Source organism: Staurois parvus, unplaced genomic scaffold, assembly GCF_062004578.1.
Source record: "Staurois parvus isolate SC_StPar_1 unplaced genomic scaffold, SC_StPar_1.0 ptg000448l, whole genome shotgun sequence".
Lineage (NCBI taxonomy): Eukaryota > Metazoa > Chordata > Amphibia > Anura > Ranidae > Staurois > Staurois parvus.
The window spans coordinates 2310001-2328020 of record NW_028318244.1 but is presented as its reverse complement, the minus strand read 5'-3'; the positions used below and the strand labels follow the sequence as shown (position 1 = coordinate 2328020).

Below are 18020 nucleotides of genomic sequence, written 5' to 3'. Positions count from 1 at the left end.
AAAAACATATAAAAGTAGCCCCATACATTTGCGCATATACGCAAATGTAAAACTGCATGTACATCCAGAACTCTTCTGTAAACGTTGATTACACCACACATAAGGTCCGGAACGTCTGTGTAAGAGCAATACATCTAGGGCCATCATTCATGTTTAACTCTAAACTTATATGGATCCCCTATGGACAATTTTAGGTATTGTAGTTTGTCACCATTTCATGCGCATTTTAAACCTTGACATGTTTGGTATCCATTTACTTGACGCAACCTCATCTTTTATATTTTAGCAAAAAATTGGGTATTACCGTATTTTTTGCTCCATAAGACTCACCTAGATTTTAGAGGCGGAAAACAAGAAAAAAAATATTCTGAACCAATAGACTGCAGACATAGTACAGCAGATGACCAGAGACTGCGGACACAGTACAGGAGATGACCAGAGACTGCGGACACAGTACAGGGGATGACCAGAGACTGCGGACACAGTACAGGCGATGACCAGAGACTGCAGACATAGTACAGGAGATGACCAGAGACTGCGGACATAGTACAGGGGATGACCAGAGACTGCGGACACAGTACAGGAGATGACCAGAGACTGCAGACATAGTACAGGGGATGACCAGAGACTGCGGACATAGTACAGGGGATGACCAGAGACTGCGGACATAGTACAGGAGATGACCAGAGACTGCGGACATAGTACAGGAGATGACCAGAGACTGCGGACATAGTACAGGGGATGACCAGAGACTGCGGACATAGTACAGGGGATGACCAGAGACTGCGGACATAGTACAGGAGATGACCAGAGACTGCGGACATAGTACAGGGGATGACCAGAGACTGCGGACATAGTACAGGGCATGACCAGTGACTGCGGACACAGTACAGGGGATGACCAGAGACTGCGGACAGTATAGGGGATGACCAAGAGACTGCGGACAGTACAGGGGATGACCAAGAGACTGCGGACAGTACAGGGGATGACCAGAGACTGCGGACAGTACAGGGGATGACCAGTGACTGCGGACACAGTACAGGAGATGACCAGAGACTGCGGACAGTATAGGGGATGACCAAGAGACTGCGGACAGTACAGGGGATGACCAGAGACTGCGGACAGTACAGGAGATGACCAGAGACTGCGGACAGTACAGGAGATGACCAGAGACTGCGGACAGAGTACAGGGGATGACCAGAGACTGCGGACAGAGTACAGGAGATGACCAGAGACTGCGGACAGAGTACAGGAGATGACCAGAGACTGTGGGCATGGTACAGGAGATGACCAGAGACTGCGGACAGTACAGGAGATGACCAGAGACTGCAGACAGTACAGGGGATGACCAAGAGACTGCGGACATGTTGTAGGAAGTTACCAGAGACTGCGGACAGTGCAGGGGATGACCAGAGACTGCAGACAGTACAGGGGATGACAAAGAGACTGCTGACCTTTGGGGAGGGAGGGGAACGGGTACCTGAATTTGACAAGTACCCGCTCTCACTTACGCGGAGTTATCCTCCCTTTAGTGTCGGCACCCGGCTGGTAGCCGGGTGCCCAATGCGCATGCGCGAGAAGCGCTGCGCTTTGTGATTGGTCCGGCGTCTTCTGAGACCTGTCATGTGTCCCAAAAGACGCCGTACCATTAACAAAGCGCAGCACTTCTCGTACATGCACATTGGGCACCCGGCTGTCACAGCCAAGAGCCCACACTAAAGAAGCCGGCACGGGAAGACTGTGCAGCGCTGGACCAAGGAACAGGTAAGGTTTTGCTGCAGAGAAAAGCTGAGCGGCCGGCCTGGTATTCTGACATGGCGGCAGTGGAAATACCGGACCGGCCGCTCCATATTCGCTTCATAAGACGCACTGACATTTTCCCCCCTTTTTTTGGGGGAAAAAAGTGCGTCTTATGGAGCGAAAAATACGGTAATATTGTTTTTGTGCACGCAAAAATTTATTTTAGCATATTGTTTTCCAGGAAATTTGTGATTGATAAATGGTTGCGCCAATATCACAACGCTTAAAAAAAAAAAATTGCAGCTACCACCATTATATTCTCCACGGCCTCTGCTTTCAGAAAATATATTGCAGATTTTAAGGCGTGAAAGTGGAGTTACCTTTTAACAGTGTATTTTTTCGCATTTAATTTTTTTAGCGCCAGCACTTTCCTGATGCCTTTAATAGGCAATCAAAGTGGTTGCCAGATAAATAAAAAAATAAAATGTGCCTAATGTAAGTGTATAGAAAAGATACACATTTTTCCGAGAAATGAATTATGACAACTTCAGCAGCTTGTCCAGCGGTGCTCGATGTCCTCCCACACGCTGCGCTTCTGAAATGATTTCCGTAAGAAAAAAAAAATGAGAAGGCTGCAGACTGGAAACTCCTGTAAGGTTTATTGCTGACTGGTCGGGGAACGTAGACGAAAAGAAGGCTGACAGCCACCGCCAGGACCGGGAGGGGACTGACCGCCGCTCCCGCAGTATTACCCATCTGAGACATTCCATCATTTTTATAAATTGAGCTGTCACTAGAGTGTAAGACGCACGTCCCAATGGGACTGGTTTTCTCCACACTTCTGACATTGCATAGAATATTTCCTTTTAAATGATCCAGTGCTTGCCCATATATATATATATATATATATATATATATATATATATATATATATATATATATATATATATATATATATTTTTTTTTTTTTATTTATATATATATATTTATATATATATATATATATATATATATATATATTTATATATATAGATAGATATCTAAATATATATATATCTCGTGTGTGTGTATGTAATAGCTTTTATTTCCATCCACACAAATGCATTGGGAACACTACACATTCTATTCCAAATCAAAACATGAAGAAAAATAGATCAAATTTGTGTTGTTCCTCTAAAAAAATTGAAGAAAAGTGAATATTAGACGGTTCAAAAAATATCAGTGTTTGTATTCTTCTTTACAAACTCAAACATTCACTATATAAACTGAAAAATGTTTGAAGATTTTGCTTTCCTTTGAATGACTTAATGAATATTTGGTTGTAGTCGCACTGTTTCTGAGAACTGCTGTACATCTGTGTTGCATGGAGTCACCCAACTTCTGGCCCCTGTGATCAGGTATTCCAGCCCAGGATGATTGGACTACATTCCACAGTTCTTCTCTATTTCTTGGTTTTGCCTCAGAAACGGCATTTTTGATGTCACCCCACAAGTTTTCTATTGGATTAAGATCCGGGGATTGGGCTGGCCACTCCATAACGTCAATCTTGTTGGTCTGGAACCAAGATGTTGCACGTTTACTGGTGTGTTTGGGGTCGTTGTCTTGTTGGAACACCCATTTCAAGGGCATTTCCTCTTCAGCATAAGGCAGCATGACCTCTTCAAGTATTCTGATGTATTCAAACTGATCCATGATCCCTGGTATGCGATAAATAGGCCCAACACCGTAGTATGAGAAACATCCCCATATCATGATGCTTACACCACCATGCTTCACTGTCTTCACAGTGTACTGTGGCTTGAATTCAGTGTTTGGGGGTCATCTGACAAACTGTCTCCGCCCACTAGACCCAAAAAGAACAATCTTACTTTCATCAGTCCACAAAATGTGGCGCCATTTCTCTTTAGGCCAGTCAATGTGCTCTTTGGCAAATTGTAACCTCTTCAGCACGTCTTTTTTTCAACAGTGGGACTTTGCGGGGGCTTCTTGCAGATAGCTTGGCTTCACATAGGCGTCTTCTAATTGTAACAGTCCTCACAGGGAACGTCACACCTTCTTTCATCTTCCTGGAGCTGATTGTTGGCTGAGTCCTTGCCATTTTGGCTATTCTTCTATCCATTCGAATGGTAGTTTTTCGCTTTCTTCCACGTCTTTCAGGTTTTGGTTATTCTTTTTAAAGCATTTGCAATCATTTTAGCTGAGCAGCCTATCATTTTCTGCACTTCTTTATATGTTTTCCCCTCTCCAATCAACTTTTTAATCAAGGTACGCTGTTCTTCTGAACAATGTCTGGAACGACCCATTTTCCTCAGAATTTCAGAGAGAAATGCACTGTAACCAGCATGTACAACATTTGCTGCCTTCCTTCCTTAAATAAGGGCAATAATTATAATTGCCACCTGTTTTTCAAAGAATGAATGACCTCACTAATAGAACTCCACACTGCTATTATTTTGAACATGCCCCTTTCAATGAGTGATTCAATTACACAGAATCAGCAGCATGCATGTCATGACTGTTGGGTCTGTTGGATTTCTATTACTCTACTACACTGCTAGTAAATTATTTGCCATGTAGAAATATCATTTCTACCAAAAACAGTGACTGATCCGGTTAGTGATGTCTGACTGATATTATTTTGAACACAACTGTGTATATATATCTCAAATGTATGTGTATATATGTATGTATGTATATGTGTGTGTATATATATATATATATATACACACACACACACACATACAGCTAAACTCTTTCTCTGTTGCAGTTAGGTGATGCTTACAGGTCTGGTGCTATGATCTTTTTCAGCACCCTGCCTGTCCCTTTAACCAGCCATGATCTGCCTGCAATGTATAGAGAAGCGCTGAGATCCTGTGATGACATCACTCTAAAGTCTAAAATAAAGTGTGTAATGACAATGGAAAGGTTTTATTTGAACATTTCATTGATGTTCATTCATGATTGGGGAAGGAGGGGGGGTGTATCAGGGAAGGAAAAAAAATATATATCAAATATAAGCAGAATAAACTTCAGCTTTATTAAAGAATAATAATAAAAAAAAAGATCCCTGACCATCATTTTGTGCTTTGATTTTTTTTTTCTCCCTCCAGTTTTGGTTGGTCTTGTTGATGAAATGCCATTTCCATATTCAAAGCGGTTTGGTTCTGACGCAGCAGCCTCTGTAATATAATCCGTCTGTAGCGGCGTAAATGCGGGAACTAATTCCTCGGCTGCTCATGTGCGGTGCTGTGATGTGATGGCGGTTCCCCGTGGGGAAATGTAAACTTTGCCGTCTTCACTCACTTTCAGTATAATTGATGTCTATGAAGCCAAGAAAAGTGACAGACACATTAACTGCAGAGCCGCGGGATGATAAATCGCCCATTTGTGATCCGGGGACATCAATGGTGACATTATTCTGACAGTTTGATCTGCGTTCTGGAAGTATAAATGTGTGCTTCTTAAAATTTCCAGGCCAGTAAACTAAAAAGTACATCGCCCACACCTGTACAGAATCTGGGATGTGGGACACCCTATGAGACACCCATGACCGGCTGTTTTTTTTGTTTTTTTTTTAAACATACATACAAAGTCTACACACCCCTGTTAAAATGTCAGGTTTCTGTGATGTAAATAAATGAGACAAAGATAAATCATTTCAGAACTTTTTCCACCTTTTAATGTAACCTATAAACTGTCCAACTCAGTTGAACTACAAACTGAAATCTTTTAGGTGGAGGGAAGTAAAAATAGAAAACTAAAATAATATGGTTGCATAAGTGTGCACACCCTTACACTAATACTTTGTTGAAGCACCATTTGATGTGATTCCAGCACTCAGTCTTTTTGGGTATGAGTCTATCAGCATGGCACATCTTGACTTGGCAATATTTGCCCACTCTTCCTTGCAAAAACACTCAAAAAGCTAATTTTTTTTTACAGCTGAAATATATATAACTTCCCTGGTTCTTTGACCTGCAGATGAAAGAATCAGAGTGGATACAAAAGTAACAATGTTACTTTGTATCTCTCCCGTCTGATCGATGTTTATAAACAACGTTACTTTGTATCTCTCTGTCTCCCGTCTGATCAATGTTTATAAACAATGTTACTTTGTATCTCTCTATCTCCCATCTGATCAACGTTTATAAACAATGTTACTTTGTATCTCTATCTCCCGTCTGATCAATGTTTATAAACAATGTTACTTTGTATTTCTCTATCTCCCATCTGATCAACGTTTATAAACAATGTTACTTTGTATCTCTCTATCTCTTGTCTGATCAATGTTTATAAACAATGTTACTTTTTATCTCTCTGTCTCCCGTCTGATCGATGTTTATAAACAATGTTACTTTGTATCTCTATCTCCCGTCTGATCAATGTTTATAAACAATGTTACTTTGTATCTCTCTATCTCCCATCTGATCAACGTTTATAAATAATGTTACTTTGTATTTCTCTATCTCCCATCTGATCAACGTTTATAAACAATGTTACTTTGTATCTCTCTATCTCTTGTCTGATCAATGTTTATAAACAATGTTACTTTTTATCTCTCTGTCTCCCGTCTGATCGATGTTTATAAACAATGTTACTTTTTATCTCTCTGTCTCCCGTCTGATCGATGTTTATAAACAATGTTACATTGTATCTCTATATGTCTCCCGTCTGATCAATGTTTATATAGAATGCTGCTTTGTATCTCTCTGTGCCCTGTCTGATCAATGTTTATAAACCGTGTTATTTTGTATCTATTTGCCATCTGATCAATGTTCTTTAACAATTGTACCCTGTATCTCTATCTTTTAAGCAAAGTTTATAAACACTGCGCGTCAGATGGCCCATTTTGGAAAGCAGCTTCTGTAGTTACACAGCAACTCCTGGCTGTCATTTTGACAGCCAGGAGTTGCTGCCAAGTATGTGGAAGGAAGTGGCAGTGGGACACATTGACAGGGCAATCTACATACAGTATGTACTTCTGGAACCTTTTTTCTTGATTGTACGTAGTACTCTGTGCCTGCAACCTATTAGGAATTGTAGAACAGTACAGTGTCCATACAAAGGCCCTTTTTTTGTCTGATGATGTGTTTACAATAGATTAAATTCCATTTTTTTTCTTTTTTTTTTTTTTTTTTATTGTGACCATCTCATATCTTTTTAATTTTTTCTCAGGAATTCTTCGAAAACCCCGCCTTCCGGCCAGACGGCATGAAGCTGTATCCGACTCTGGTCATCCGTGGTACTGGCCTCTATGAGCTCTGGAAAACCGGAAGATACCGCAGTTATTCACCTAGCACATTGGTGGACTTGGTGGCCAGGATCTTGGCTCTTGTTCCACCATGGACCCGAGTTTACCGAGTGCAGAGGTATTTTATGTCTCTCCTGTCTCCTTCCTGTGTGGTCTGGGGGGTCTTCAATGTTCTTTGGTGTATATGAAAAATGGAAAAGGAGTCCCTTTTGTGTAGAATTGCAAAACCTGAGTTGGCTGATTGGAGCAGAACTCCAGGCAAATGGCTGAAGCTGCAGGTTTAGCAATAAATATGTGAATTAACTGTTGATGGATTGGTGATTCTGTTTAGCAGGTCTTGTTATCCAAGCACCCCTGCCAATAGTATAGCTGGGTTGGTGACCTTACCTTTCTTCACTGTAGTTAAAACAGACTATTTACAATCTTTAATAATCTGCATAAATACATTTCTGACATCTCTCAATATACAATGACCACATCATTAAAAATAAATCTGTAGCTCTTATTATTAAAACACAGTCTTTGAGCTCCGGATGAGTGAGTGCCCCCAGTTTGGGAGGTGCAGTCTGGGAGAATAATACCCTAAGACTGCTGCAGGCAGGAAGATGCATTTCCTCAGTCTCCTCTCCTCCTGTGATCAGACTGCAACATTGTACTTTAGTAGCAAGTCACAAAGTTAGTGTACAGCGGGGGCTGATGTCTGGTGTCAGACATTTGTGAACTCAGTCAAGCACTGTACGGGAACCAGGTTTTAATCAATTTTCAATCTCCAAACTGGGATCTCAGTCCAGATGGTGCCCCTGAATGATGCCTGAGTAAAGAGAGTGCTGTCTTTCTGGAGAGAAAATTAGATGACGGCATAGTCAGGGGGAAGTACTGTCATCTTTGAGAGGAGATAATAAATACGCACAGACCAGGGGCGGACTGACCATTTGGGAACTCGGGCACTGCCCGAGGGCCCGGGGTCAGTAGGGGGTCCCATGAGATGCCCCTGGTACCTTTCATAGGCTTTTTTGGGTGTGGTTTGAGTGTGGGTGATGACACAGGGGCCCCATGATCCCCTATTGCCCGGGGGCCCCATGAGTTGTCAGTCCGCCCCTGGCACAGACTATACTACGTTTAGCCTGCGTGCACTTGATATAAAAATATATCTAATGCCAAGTCTGTTTTAAGCTGTATAGTTTGGTCACTGACCCTCCCCCAGTCTACCATGAAGTAGCATCAGTGAGTTCCTCATTCTACTGTCTCTTCCTGTCAGCAATTCTTCTGTGTTAGACTAGCAGCACTGTAAAGCCTGGTTGGTTAGCATTGTTGGCTCTCCCTCTTGTAGTCTTTGCACTTCGAGCACAGTATGCTAATATAGAAAGATTAAGGTACTTAAACTATCACCCCATCATGTTGTACCCCCATGACAGATCCTCCCACATCAAAGAGGGCCAACCCCTACAACTTCCCCCCCTTCTGCTTCCAGTATTGTAGGAGATTCCTCCAGCACACATGCTCCATCAATGAGGGCCAACTCCTGCAGCTCCCCCCTTCCTCCTACTTTCAGCATCTTTCTCTAGCACAAGCTCCAATAGTGAGGGCCAACCCCTGCAGCTTCTCAACTCCTGCTTCAATTTTTGTTGGTGCTTCCTCCAGCACACGTGCTCCAACCGTGAGAACCAATCCCTACAGCTCCTCTCCTGCATTCAGGGTTGGTGGCACTTCCTCCGGCACACAGGAGCAAAAGCTCTCACAGTGAAGAACCCCTATAGTTCCTTCCCTCCTGTTTCAACATTGTTGGTGCTTCTCCTGGCTTACAAGTTCCAACAGAGAGGGCCAACACCCACAGTCGTTCCCTCCTGCTTTCATCATTGTTGATGCTTCCTCTGGTACACAAGCTCCAACAGTGAGGGCCAGTCCCTTCTGCTTCTCCATATTGGTGCTTCCTCCAGCACACGTGCTCCAACCGTGAGAACCAACCCCTACAGCTCCTCTCCTGCATTCATTATTGGTGGCACTTCCTCCGGCACACAGGAGCAAAAGCTCTCACAGTGAAGAACCCCTACAGTTCCTTCCCTCCTGTTTCAACATTGTTGGTGCTTCTCCTGGCTTACAAGTTCCAACAGAGAGGGCCAACACCCACAGTCGTTCCCTCCTGCTTTCATCATTGTTGAAGCTTCCTCTGGTACACAAGCTCCAACAGTGAGGGCCAGTCCCTTCTGCTTCTCCATATTGGTGCTTCCTCCAGAACATGTGCTCCAGCCGTGAGAACCAACCCCTACAGCTCCTCTCCTCCTGCACTCAGGGTTGGTGGCACTTCCTCCGGCACACAGGAGCAAAAGCTCTCGCAGTGGAGAACCCCTACAGTTCCTTCCCTCCTGTTTCAACATTGTTTGTGCTTCTCCTGGCTTACAAGTTCCAACAGAGAGGGCCAACACCCACAGTCGTTCCCTCCTGTTTTCATCGTTGTTGATGCTTCCTCTGGTACACAAGCTCCAACAGTGAGGGTCAGTCTCTTCTGCTCCTCCATATTGTTGGCTCTTCCTCAGGTACACAGGGTTTGACAGTGGAGGGCCAACTCTTACAGATCTTCAGCTCGTTCTTTCATCATTGTTGGTGCTTCCTCTAGTGTACATGTGCACAAGCTTCAACAGTGAAGGCTAACCCCTGCAGGGCCTTTCCTCCTGCTTTTAATATTGTTGGTGCTTCATCTGGTGCACATGCGCACAATCTCCATCGGTAAAGGCCAAGCCCTACAGCTCCTCTCCCTCCTGCTTTCAACATTGTCAGTGTTTCCTCTGGTGCACAAGCTCCAACAGTGAGGGCCAACTCCTGCAGCTCCTGCCGTCCTACTTTCAGTGTTGGCACCTCCTCCAGCACACATTCGCAAAACCTTTCACAGTGGAGAGCCCCTACAGCTCCTTCCCTCCTGCTTTCAAAATCATCGCGTGCTTCCAACACTGAGGGCCAGTCTCTGCAGCTCCTTCCTTCAACATTGCTCGTTACTTCTTTGGTGCACAAGCTCCAACAGTGAGGGCCAACCCTGTAACTCTTTCTCTTCTGCTTTCAGCATTGTCGGCACTTCCTCCAGCACACATGCGCAGAAAGATCTGACAGTAGAGCCCCTACAGCTTTTTCCCTCATGCTTTCAACATTGCCAGTACTTTGTCTGGTTCACAAGCTCTGACAGTGAGGGCCAACCCCTGGTGTGCCTTTCCTCCTGCTTTTAGTATTGTTGGTGCTTCCTCTGGTGCACATACACACAAGCTCCAACAGTAAAGGCCAAGCTCTACAGCTCCTTCCTTCCTCTTTCAGAATTGTCAGTGCTTTCTCTGATGCACAAGCTCCAACAGTGAGGGCCAACCCTGGCAGCAAAGTCCAAGCCCTACAGCTCCTTCCTTCCTGCTTTCAAAATCATCAGCGGCTTCCAACAGTGGGGTTCAACCCCTGCAGCTCCTTCTCTCCTTTCATCATTGTTTGTGACTCCTCTGGTGCACAAGCTCCAACAGTGAGGGCCAACCCCTGTAGCTCTTTCTCTCCTGCTTTCAGGATTGTCAGCTCCTTCCTTCATGCTTTCAAAATTGTCAGTACTTCCTCTGGTGCACAAGCTCTGGCAGTGAGGGCCAACCCCTGGTTTGCCTTTCCTTCTGCTTTTAGTATTGTTGGTGCTTCCTCTGGTGCACATGCGCACAAGCTTCAACAGTAAAGGACAAGCCCTACAGCTCCTCTCCCTCCTTCTTTCAACATTGTCAGTGCTTCATCTGGTGCACAAGCTCCAACAGTGAGGGCCAACTCCTGCAGCTCCTTCCTTCCCTCCTTCTTTCAACATTGTTTACTTCTTTGGTGCACAAGCTCCAACAGTGAGGGCCACCCCTGTGGCTCTTTCTCTCCTACTTTCAGCATTGTCAGCACTTCCACCAGCAGACATGCGCAAAAGATCTGACCAGTGGAGCTCCTACAGCTCCTTCCCTCATGCTTTCAAAATTGTCAGTACTTCCTCTGGTGCACAAGCTCTGACAGTGAGGGCCAACCCCTGATGCACCTTTCCTCCTGCTTTTAGTATTGTTGGTGATTCCTCTGGTGCACATGCGCACAAGCTCCAACAGTAAAGGACAAGCCCTACAGCTCCTCTCCCTCATGCTTTCAGTTGCCAGTACTTCCTCTGGTGCACAAGCTCTGACAGTGAGGGTCAACCCCTGATGCACCTTTCCTCCTGCTTTTAGTATTGTTGGTGCTTCCTCTGGTGCACATGCGCACAAGCTCCAATAGTAAAGGACAAGCCCTACAGCTTCTCTCCCTCCTTCTTTCAACATTGTCAGTGTTTCCTCTGGTTCACAAGCTCCAACAGTGAGGGCCAACGTCCTGCAGCTCCTTCCTTCCTGCTTTCAGAACTGTCAGTGCTTCCTCTGATGCACATGCTCACAAGCTCCAACAGTAAAGGCCAAGCCCTACAGCTCCTTCCCTCCTGCTTTCAACATTCAGTGCTTCCTTTGGTGGACAACCTCTGACAGTGAGGGCCAACCCCTGCAGAGCCTCTCCTCCTGCTTTCAACATTGTTGGTGTTTTCTCGGGCGCTCTAGCTTTGATGTTGAAGGACCCTCCCCTAAAAATCTAGTCCTCCTACTTACAGCAGTGTTGGTGCTTTCTCCAGTGCACATGTGCGTTTCCTCAGATAGTGGAGGATGGTAATTCTGTGGGCTGCTATTTCTGTAGTGTTTCACTTCCTGTCATGATGTCACCTCCAGAAAATTCATACTCAGGGAGTTCAATGGTCACGTGACCATAGGTAAAGAAATTTTTTTAAGGTTTTAATAGCGATTTTAATATCTTGACTCAAGAGATTGACAGATTTATGCTGGACAATGCCTTTGGGCCATTTGTTGAGGTACACTTTGGGGTCAGTTTATAAAACCTTTGTTGCACGAATGTCACAAGTGTTCTACAAGTTGAATAAAATGTCCTGTATTTTTTCCTCTGTCGTTGACTTCATCTAGTAACCAAAGTGTCCTATAGGTTTCAGTGATACCTCAATAAGAAAACTAAAGCACATTTTGGCCACTAGATGGAGCTGACGATACAGGCATTAATCTCTTAGAAAGAATACAGGACATTTTCAGTTCAATTTGTATGAATGCTTCTGTCATTCGGGCAACGAATGTTTTATACATAGACCTCTTTGTCTTTCAACTTACATGTCAGTATGAAGTGTAGTACAAGGTGATTGCTGATATATTTACTGCTCATTGGCTGAAAACTGCATAAAGTGTTCATGACCCATCATCTACTAGAACACTTTATTATCGTAAGGCTTGTGGGTGACATTGATGGCTGAGGAGCCCCTCATAATGGTAACGCCATTTGCTTGTCAATAAAGGGGAGGCCTGCAGATATATAGCTGCTTCGTAATTCTGACCTCTGACCCTCCCCTTCACTCTTGCACAGTTGTACCGGTTCCTCTCCTGGGTGGCTTACTCTGATTTCACTGCACACTGTGAGCTTCTCACAATGTGCATTGGAAGCTACAGCAAGTCAGATAGAGCTCCACCTCATTTCCTGGCTGGAGGATGTCCACCATCATTTAGCACTTTCCTCCCTAGCCTAACTGTCCTTGGCCTGCCCCCTACATACATTTTATTTCAGTTATGCCAATCATGGACACTAAGAATTACATGTGGTTGTTACTCATGGTGGTCTGTATGCAGTAATAGCCTGCTTAGGAACGCCCACTCCTCCAGACTGACATCCGCCCATAAAGGCATTTTGATATTTACATAACTCCTCCCACTGCTTGCATCAGGACTGAGGGGCCCAATAAGGAGTACTGAGACAGGGTGCTGTGATGTTTTCAAAAAGCTATGTGCAGCAGACAGCTGGCCCCTCCCACCATCCATTATCTACCTGCATTGCATAGAGAGGTACCAAGACCCAGTGACCCATGCCACTTTGGAACTTCTCTCCTTTTGTTGTGAACTTTGAGAGCTTCTTCCTTTAAAGTGCTTTTTCTGCTTATTCTGAATATGCAAATACTTCAGTGTGCAAAGCCTGGGTACAGGTTCACTTTAAAGCTTCCCCACCCTCTTTTTTGTATTTACACATTTATAATAAAACAAATGTTACTAGTCGATTTTCCCCCCAGGTTGAATGTTCTTTAAAAGAATAGTGTGCAACAGGAAAATACCGCTTCATATCCACTAAAAGAGCATTTGCTTCCTATGATCATCAGCTCCATCTAGTCGCCATAATGCTATATTTTCTTGGTTCACTCTTATGAATGAAGAACATTCAACCTGAAGAGAAAATGGCTTCATAACATTTTTGTTTCAGCCAGCATTCTCACAGAACAAGCTTAAAAGAAATTTGCGAGCGCTCAAAGTGAAATAAAGCAGCCAAGCATCGAAAAGTAAACCAAAAAAACCTCGCAATCATATGAATATAAAGGATGCGGCGCTGTATCGCAATTATAATTATACTGAATCACAGTTATGGTTATATTGAAATATCCAAGGTATGTGTGATAATTGGTGACTACTAAGAAACCATAAATATCCTGTCACAAACAGAGTGACATGCAGTGCAAAACAGTCTTTGGTGACAATCCTTCAAAAAGTGCTTCTTCCACACGGTGATAGTGAAAAGATATAGCTGTGCACTCACCAGATGCACAGTTTAACTGCGCATTTAAAGATGAACTCTTTTCCAAATCCACCGACTGTTTCTAAAGGTCAGGTCAGGCCAGATATTCATTCCCCTGTTGTATAGCTGACAATCCACGGTCTCTCCCTTAGGTGGCTCTATAGGTGATAAGTGACTCACCAAGGGCCACAAGAAAAGGGAGACCAATAGCGTGATACCGTTTCAAAAAGTTTGGACTTTATTCCACACAGTATACAGATAAGAGGGAAAAAACACACACTGACCATGAGGTGAATTTAAAAGATGGCAACCGGGACCTCCATTGTGCCGGCGACAGAGAGATAGTGACGCTGTAGCTCCTTCCCTGACGCGTTTCGTGCTAGTCGCACATCATCAAAGGGGAAAGCTTCAGCGTCTGTTTCTGACAGCGTCCATTAAGTATCGTACATGGCGCATGCGCAGTACGGATGCGCCATTTTTCATTAGAGATATGTCCCCGTATCAGGCGCCATTTTGTCAAAGACCAATCGCATCTCACATGCGCGGGCGCCATATTTAAGTTACAAGTGAGTGTCACTAAATCACGAGGGGAACTAAATGTAAATATACAAAAGAAGCGTCCCCAAATGCAAAAATTCTTTAATGAGGAGCACCCAGGACCGAATATATTGTAAACCCACTGATTTAAATTGGGTTTTACAAATACCGCCGCAGACCAACCACTGCGCATGTGCGGGATCCCATTATAAAAATACAAAGGTTATTATAGATAGTAGCTCCGCATAAACAGATAAAAACCTCATTAATGGTAAACTGGATGATATTGGTGGCACCCACATTATTATGAAATCAAATTAATATAAATTAATACATAGTTTCAATACTATAAAAACGCATGTCAGAATAAATATCCATTCTTAAAACATGTCATATTATGCATAATAAAATACACAAATATTTAATATAAAATATGCTAATATGTCATAAAACATTTTTTATTCTCAAATAGTTATTAACCTAAAAATTATGTACTTATAAAAATCGCAATGACCAAAACGCATCCAAGCCCAATTAAAAAATATATATATATGTAAGCATTTTAAAGGTATATCAAGAATTGGGGATGAGTTATAAACGGCACAAAAAAGTGTAAAATTTAAGTATAGCATATAAATGAAGGAATAATAGTAAGGCTAAAAAACGGATTCAAAACATCAACTATTATCTATGAAACAGTTGATATCTATATCAACGTTCAATCCTCTAGGATACATAGATCCCATCTCAAATATCCACTTTGTCTCAAGCTGAGAGACCGCCTTTTTCTTATTAATACCTCTCCAGTGCTGGTGTACAACGTCTATGGCCGTGAATTTAAGGGATGTCGGATCTCTATTATGACAAAGTCTGTAATGTTTCGAAAGAGAATGCTCTTTGAATCCACGTTTAATATTGTACACGTGTTCCCGTAGGCGGTCCCTCAGCCTCCTTGTGGTACGGCCTATATACTGTTTAGAGCACGGGCATTGGAGTAAATATACCACATATTTAGTATTACATGTTATAAAACTTTTAATACTATATAGTTTATTAGTGGAAGTGGAGACAAATTGATCAATTCTCCTCTTTCTATAATTGCTACAAGTACAGATAACACATTTGTTACACGGAAAAAAGCCCATTAGACTATTAAAAAACTGAATCTTAGGAGGAGGGTTAACTACATTTGGAGCTATTTTATTCCTTAAAGGAATGGCTCTTCTAAATGTGATTTCCGGTTTACTCGGTAAAATTTTAGTAAGAGTGGAATCCGCCATAAGAATTTTCCAATTGTTCTTAATAACATGTAATACTAAATATGTGGTATATTTACTCCAATGCCCGTGCTCTAAACAGTATATAGGCCGTACCACAAGGAGGCTGAGGGACCGCCTACGGGAACACGTGTACAATATTAAACGTGGATTCAAAGAGCATTCTCTTTCGAAACATTACAGACTTTGTCATAATAGAGATCCGACATCCCTTAAATTCACGGCCATAGACGTTGTACACCAGCACTGGAGAGGTATTAATAAGAAAAAGGCGGTCTCTCAGCTTGAGACAAAGTGGATATTTGAGATGGGATCTATGTATCCTAGAGGATTGAACGTTGATATAGATATCAACTGTTTCATAGATAATAGTTGATGTTTTGAATCCGTTTTTTAGCCTTACTATTATTCCTTCATTTATATGCTATACTTAAATTTTACACTTTTTTGTGCCGTTTATAACTCATCCCCAATTCTTGATATACCTTTAAAATGCTTACATATATATATATTTTTTAATTGGGCTTGGATGCGTTTTGGTCATTGCGATTTTTATAAGTACATAATTTTTAGGTTAATAACTATTTGAGAATAAATGTTTTATGACATATTAGCATATTTTATATTAAATATTTGTGTATTTTATTATGCATAATATGACATGTTTTAAGAATGGATATTTATTCTGACATGCGTTTTTATAGTATTGAAACTATGTATTAATTTATATTAATTTGATTTCATAATAATGTGGGTGCCACCAATATCATCCAGTTTACCATTAATGAGGTTTTTATCTGTTTATGCGGAGCTACTATCTATAATAACCTTTGTATTTTTATAATGGGATCCCGCACATGCGCAGTGGTTGGTCTGCGGCGGTATTTGTAAAACCCAATTTAAATCAGTGGGTTTACAATATATTCGGTCCTGGGTGCTCCTCATTAAAGAATTTTTGCATTTGGGGACGCTTCTTTTGTATATTTACATTTAGTTCCCCTGGTGATTTAGTGACACTCACTTGTAACTTAAATATGGCGCCCGCGCATGTGAGATGCGATTGGTCTTTGACAAAATGGCGCCTGATACGGGGACATATCTCTAATGAAAAATGGCGCATCCGTACTGCGCATGCGCCATGTACGATACTTAATGGACGCTGTCAGAAACAGACGCTGAAGCTTTCCCCTTTGATGATGTGCGACTAGCACGAAACGCGTCAGGGAAGGAGCTACAGCGTCACTATCTCTCTGTCGCCGGCACAATGGAGGTCCCGGTGGCCATCTTTTAAATTCACCTCATGGTCAGTGTGTGTTTTTTCCCTCTTATCTGTATACTGTGTGGAATAAAGTCCAAACTTTTTGAAACGGTATCACGCTATTGGTCTCCCTTTTCTTGTGGCCCTTGGTGAGTCACTTATCACCTATAGAGCCACCTAAGGGAGAGACCGTGGATTGTCAGCTATACAACAGGGGAATGAATATCTGGCCTGACCTGACCTTTAGAAACAGTCGGTGGATTTGGAAAAGAGTTCATCTTTAAATGCGCAGTTAAACTGTGCATCTGGTGAGTGCACAGCTATATCTTTTCACTATCACCGTGTGGAAGAAGCACTTTTTGAAGGATTGTCACCAAAGACTGTTTTGCACTGCATGTCACTCTGTTTGTGACAGGATATTTATGGTTTCTTAGTAGTCACCAATTACACTGTTCAACAAATTTTTATGTTTTGCCAGTTTTGGAAACAAAAGGATCCATTTCTTAATGAATTTCACATTCTGAGTTCAAATATAACAATGAAATTTGTCAATTGGCTCTAGTTTTTCTGTAAACGGAAAGTTTTCTACTATAGGCGTAATGACTACATAATGCACAATAATTATATAGATAGATGTCTTTCCACAAATATAAAGCAAGTGATATTGACTACATAACAAAGCCTAAATGGCATAATATATTGCATAGGATTACCAAGAACAATTATAGCCATAAGCTAAGTTGAATCATTTTAATACTTAGGATTCTCACTAGTTTTGTCTTCAGTTTGTGTCGGTTTTGCTTCTCTTGGCTTTTCTCTTGTATTCGAGGAAAGGGCTATCTCTTACAACTGCACGTGACTACACGCTTCAGGTTCTTCCTCACATGACTCAACCACGAAGGATTCTGGTGCTTTAGGAATTGGTAGCCCCTCTCCATGAGGAACTGGACGTATTGCCGATGGAATATTTGGATAGTGCACAGATAACTTTTTCTTCTTACTTAGCCCTTTTACAATTGGAGGCACCATACAAAAGTAACAATTACTAACATGATCTGTTGGCTCTCTCCAAATCATTGGCACAGCGAAAGGCATAGATGCCTTTTTTCCATTCAACCATTGCTCCAGTGCCGTCCCACAAGAATTGCAGCATATATGTGGTGCCCAGCTCTTGTCCTGGTCTCCTATCTTGCAGCCAAAATACAAGTTGTAGTCTTTCTTGATCATTCCTGTTATCCTCCTTTTTTGTGAGATAAACGTTATTTCACCGCAGATATAGCAGAAATTATCTGCTTTATTCACACAAGTTCGAGGCATTACTGAGTAGCCTATATAAGCA

The 18020-nt window shown here is 42.4% G+C and overlaps 1 protein-coding gene across 1 annotated transcript in view; it reads left to right on the top strand.

Annotated features, from left to right (window-relative positions):
- Positions 1–18020, top strand: part of ELP3 (elongator acetyltransferase complex subunit 3) — a 206939-nt gene that overhangs the window by 111896 nt on the left and 77023 nt on the right. Inside the window, exon 10 of the mRNA XM_089688175.1 lies at positions 6916–7109. Within this exon, the coding sequence (XP_089544301.1) occupies positions 6916–7109 (194 nt within the window). The remainder of the gene's footprint in view (positions 1–6915; positions 7110–18020) is intronic.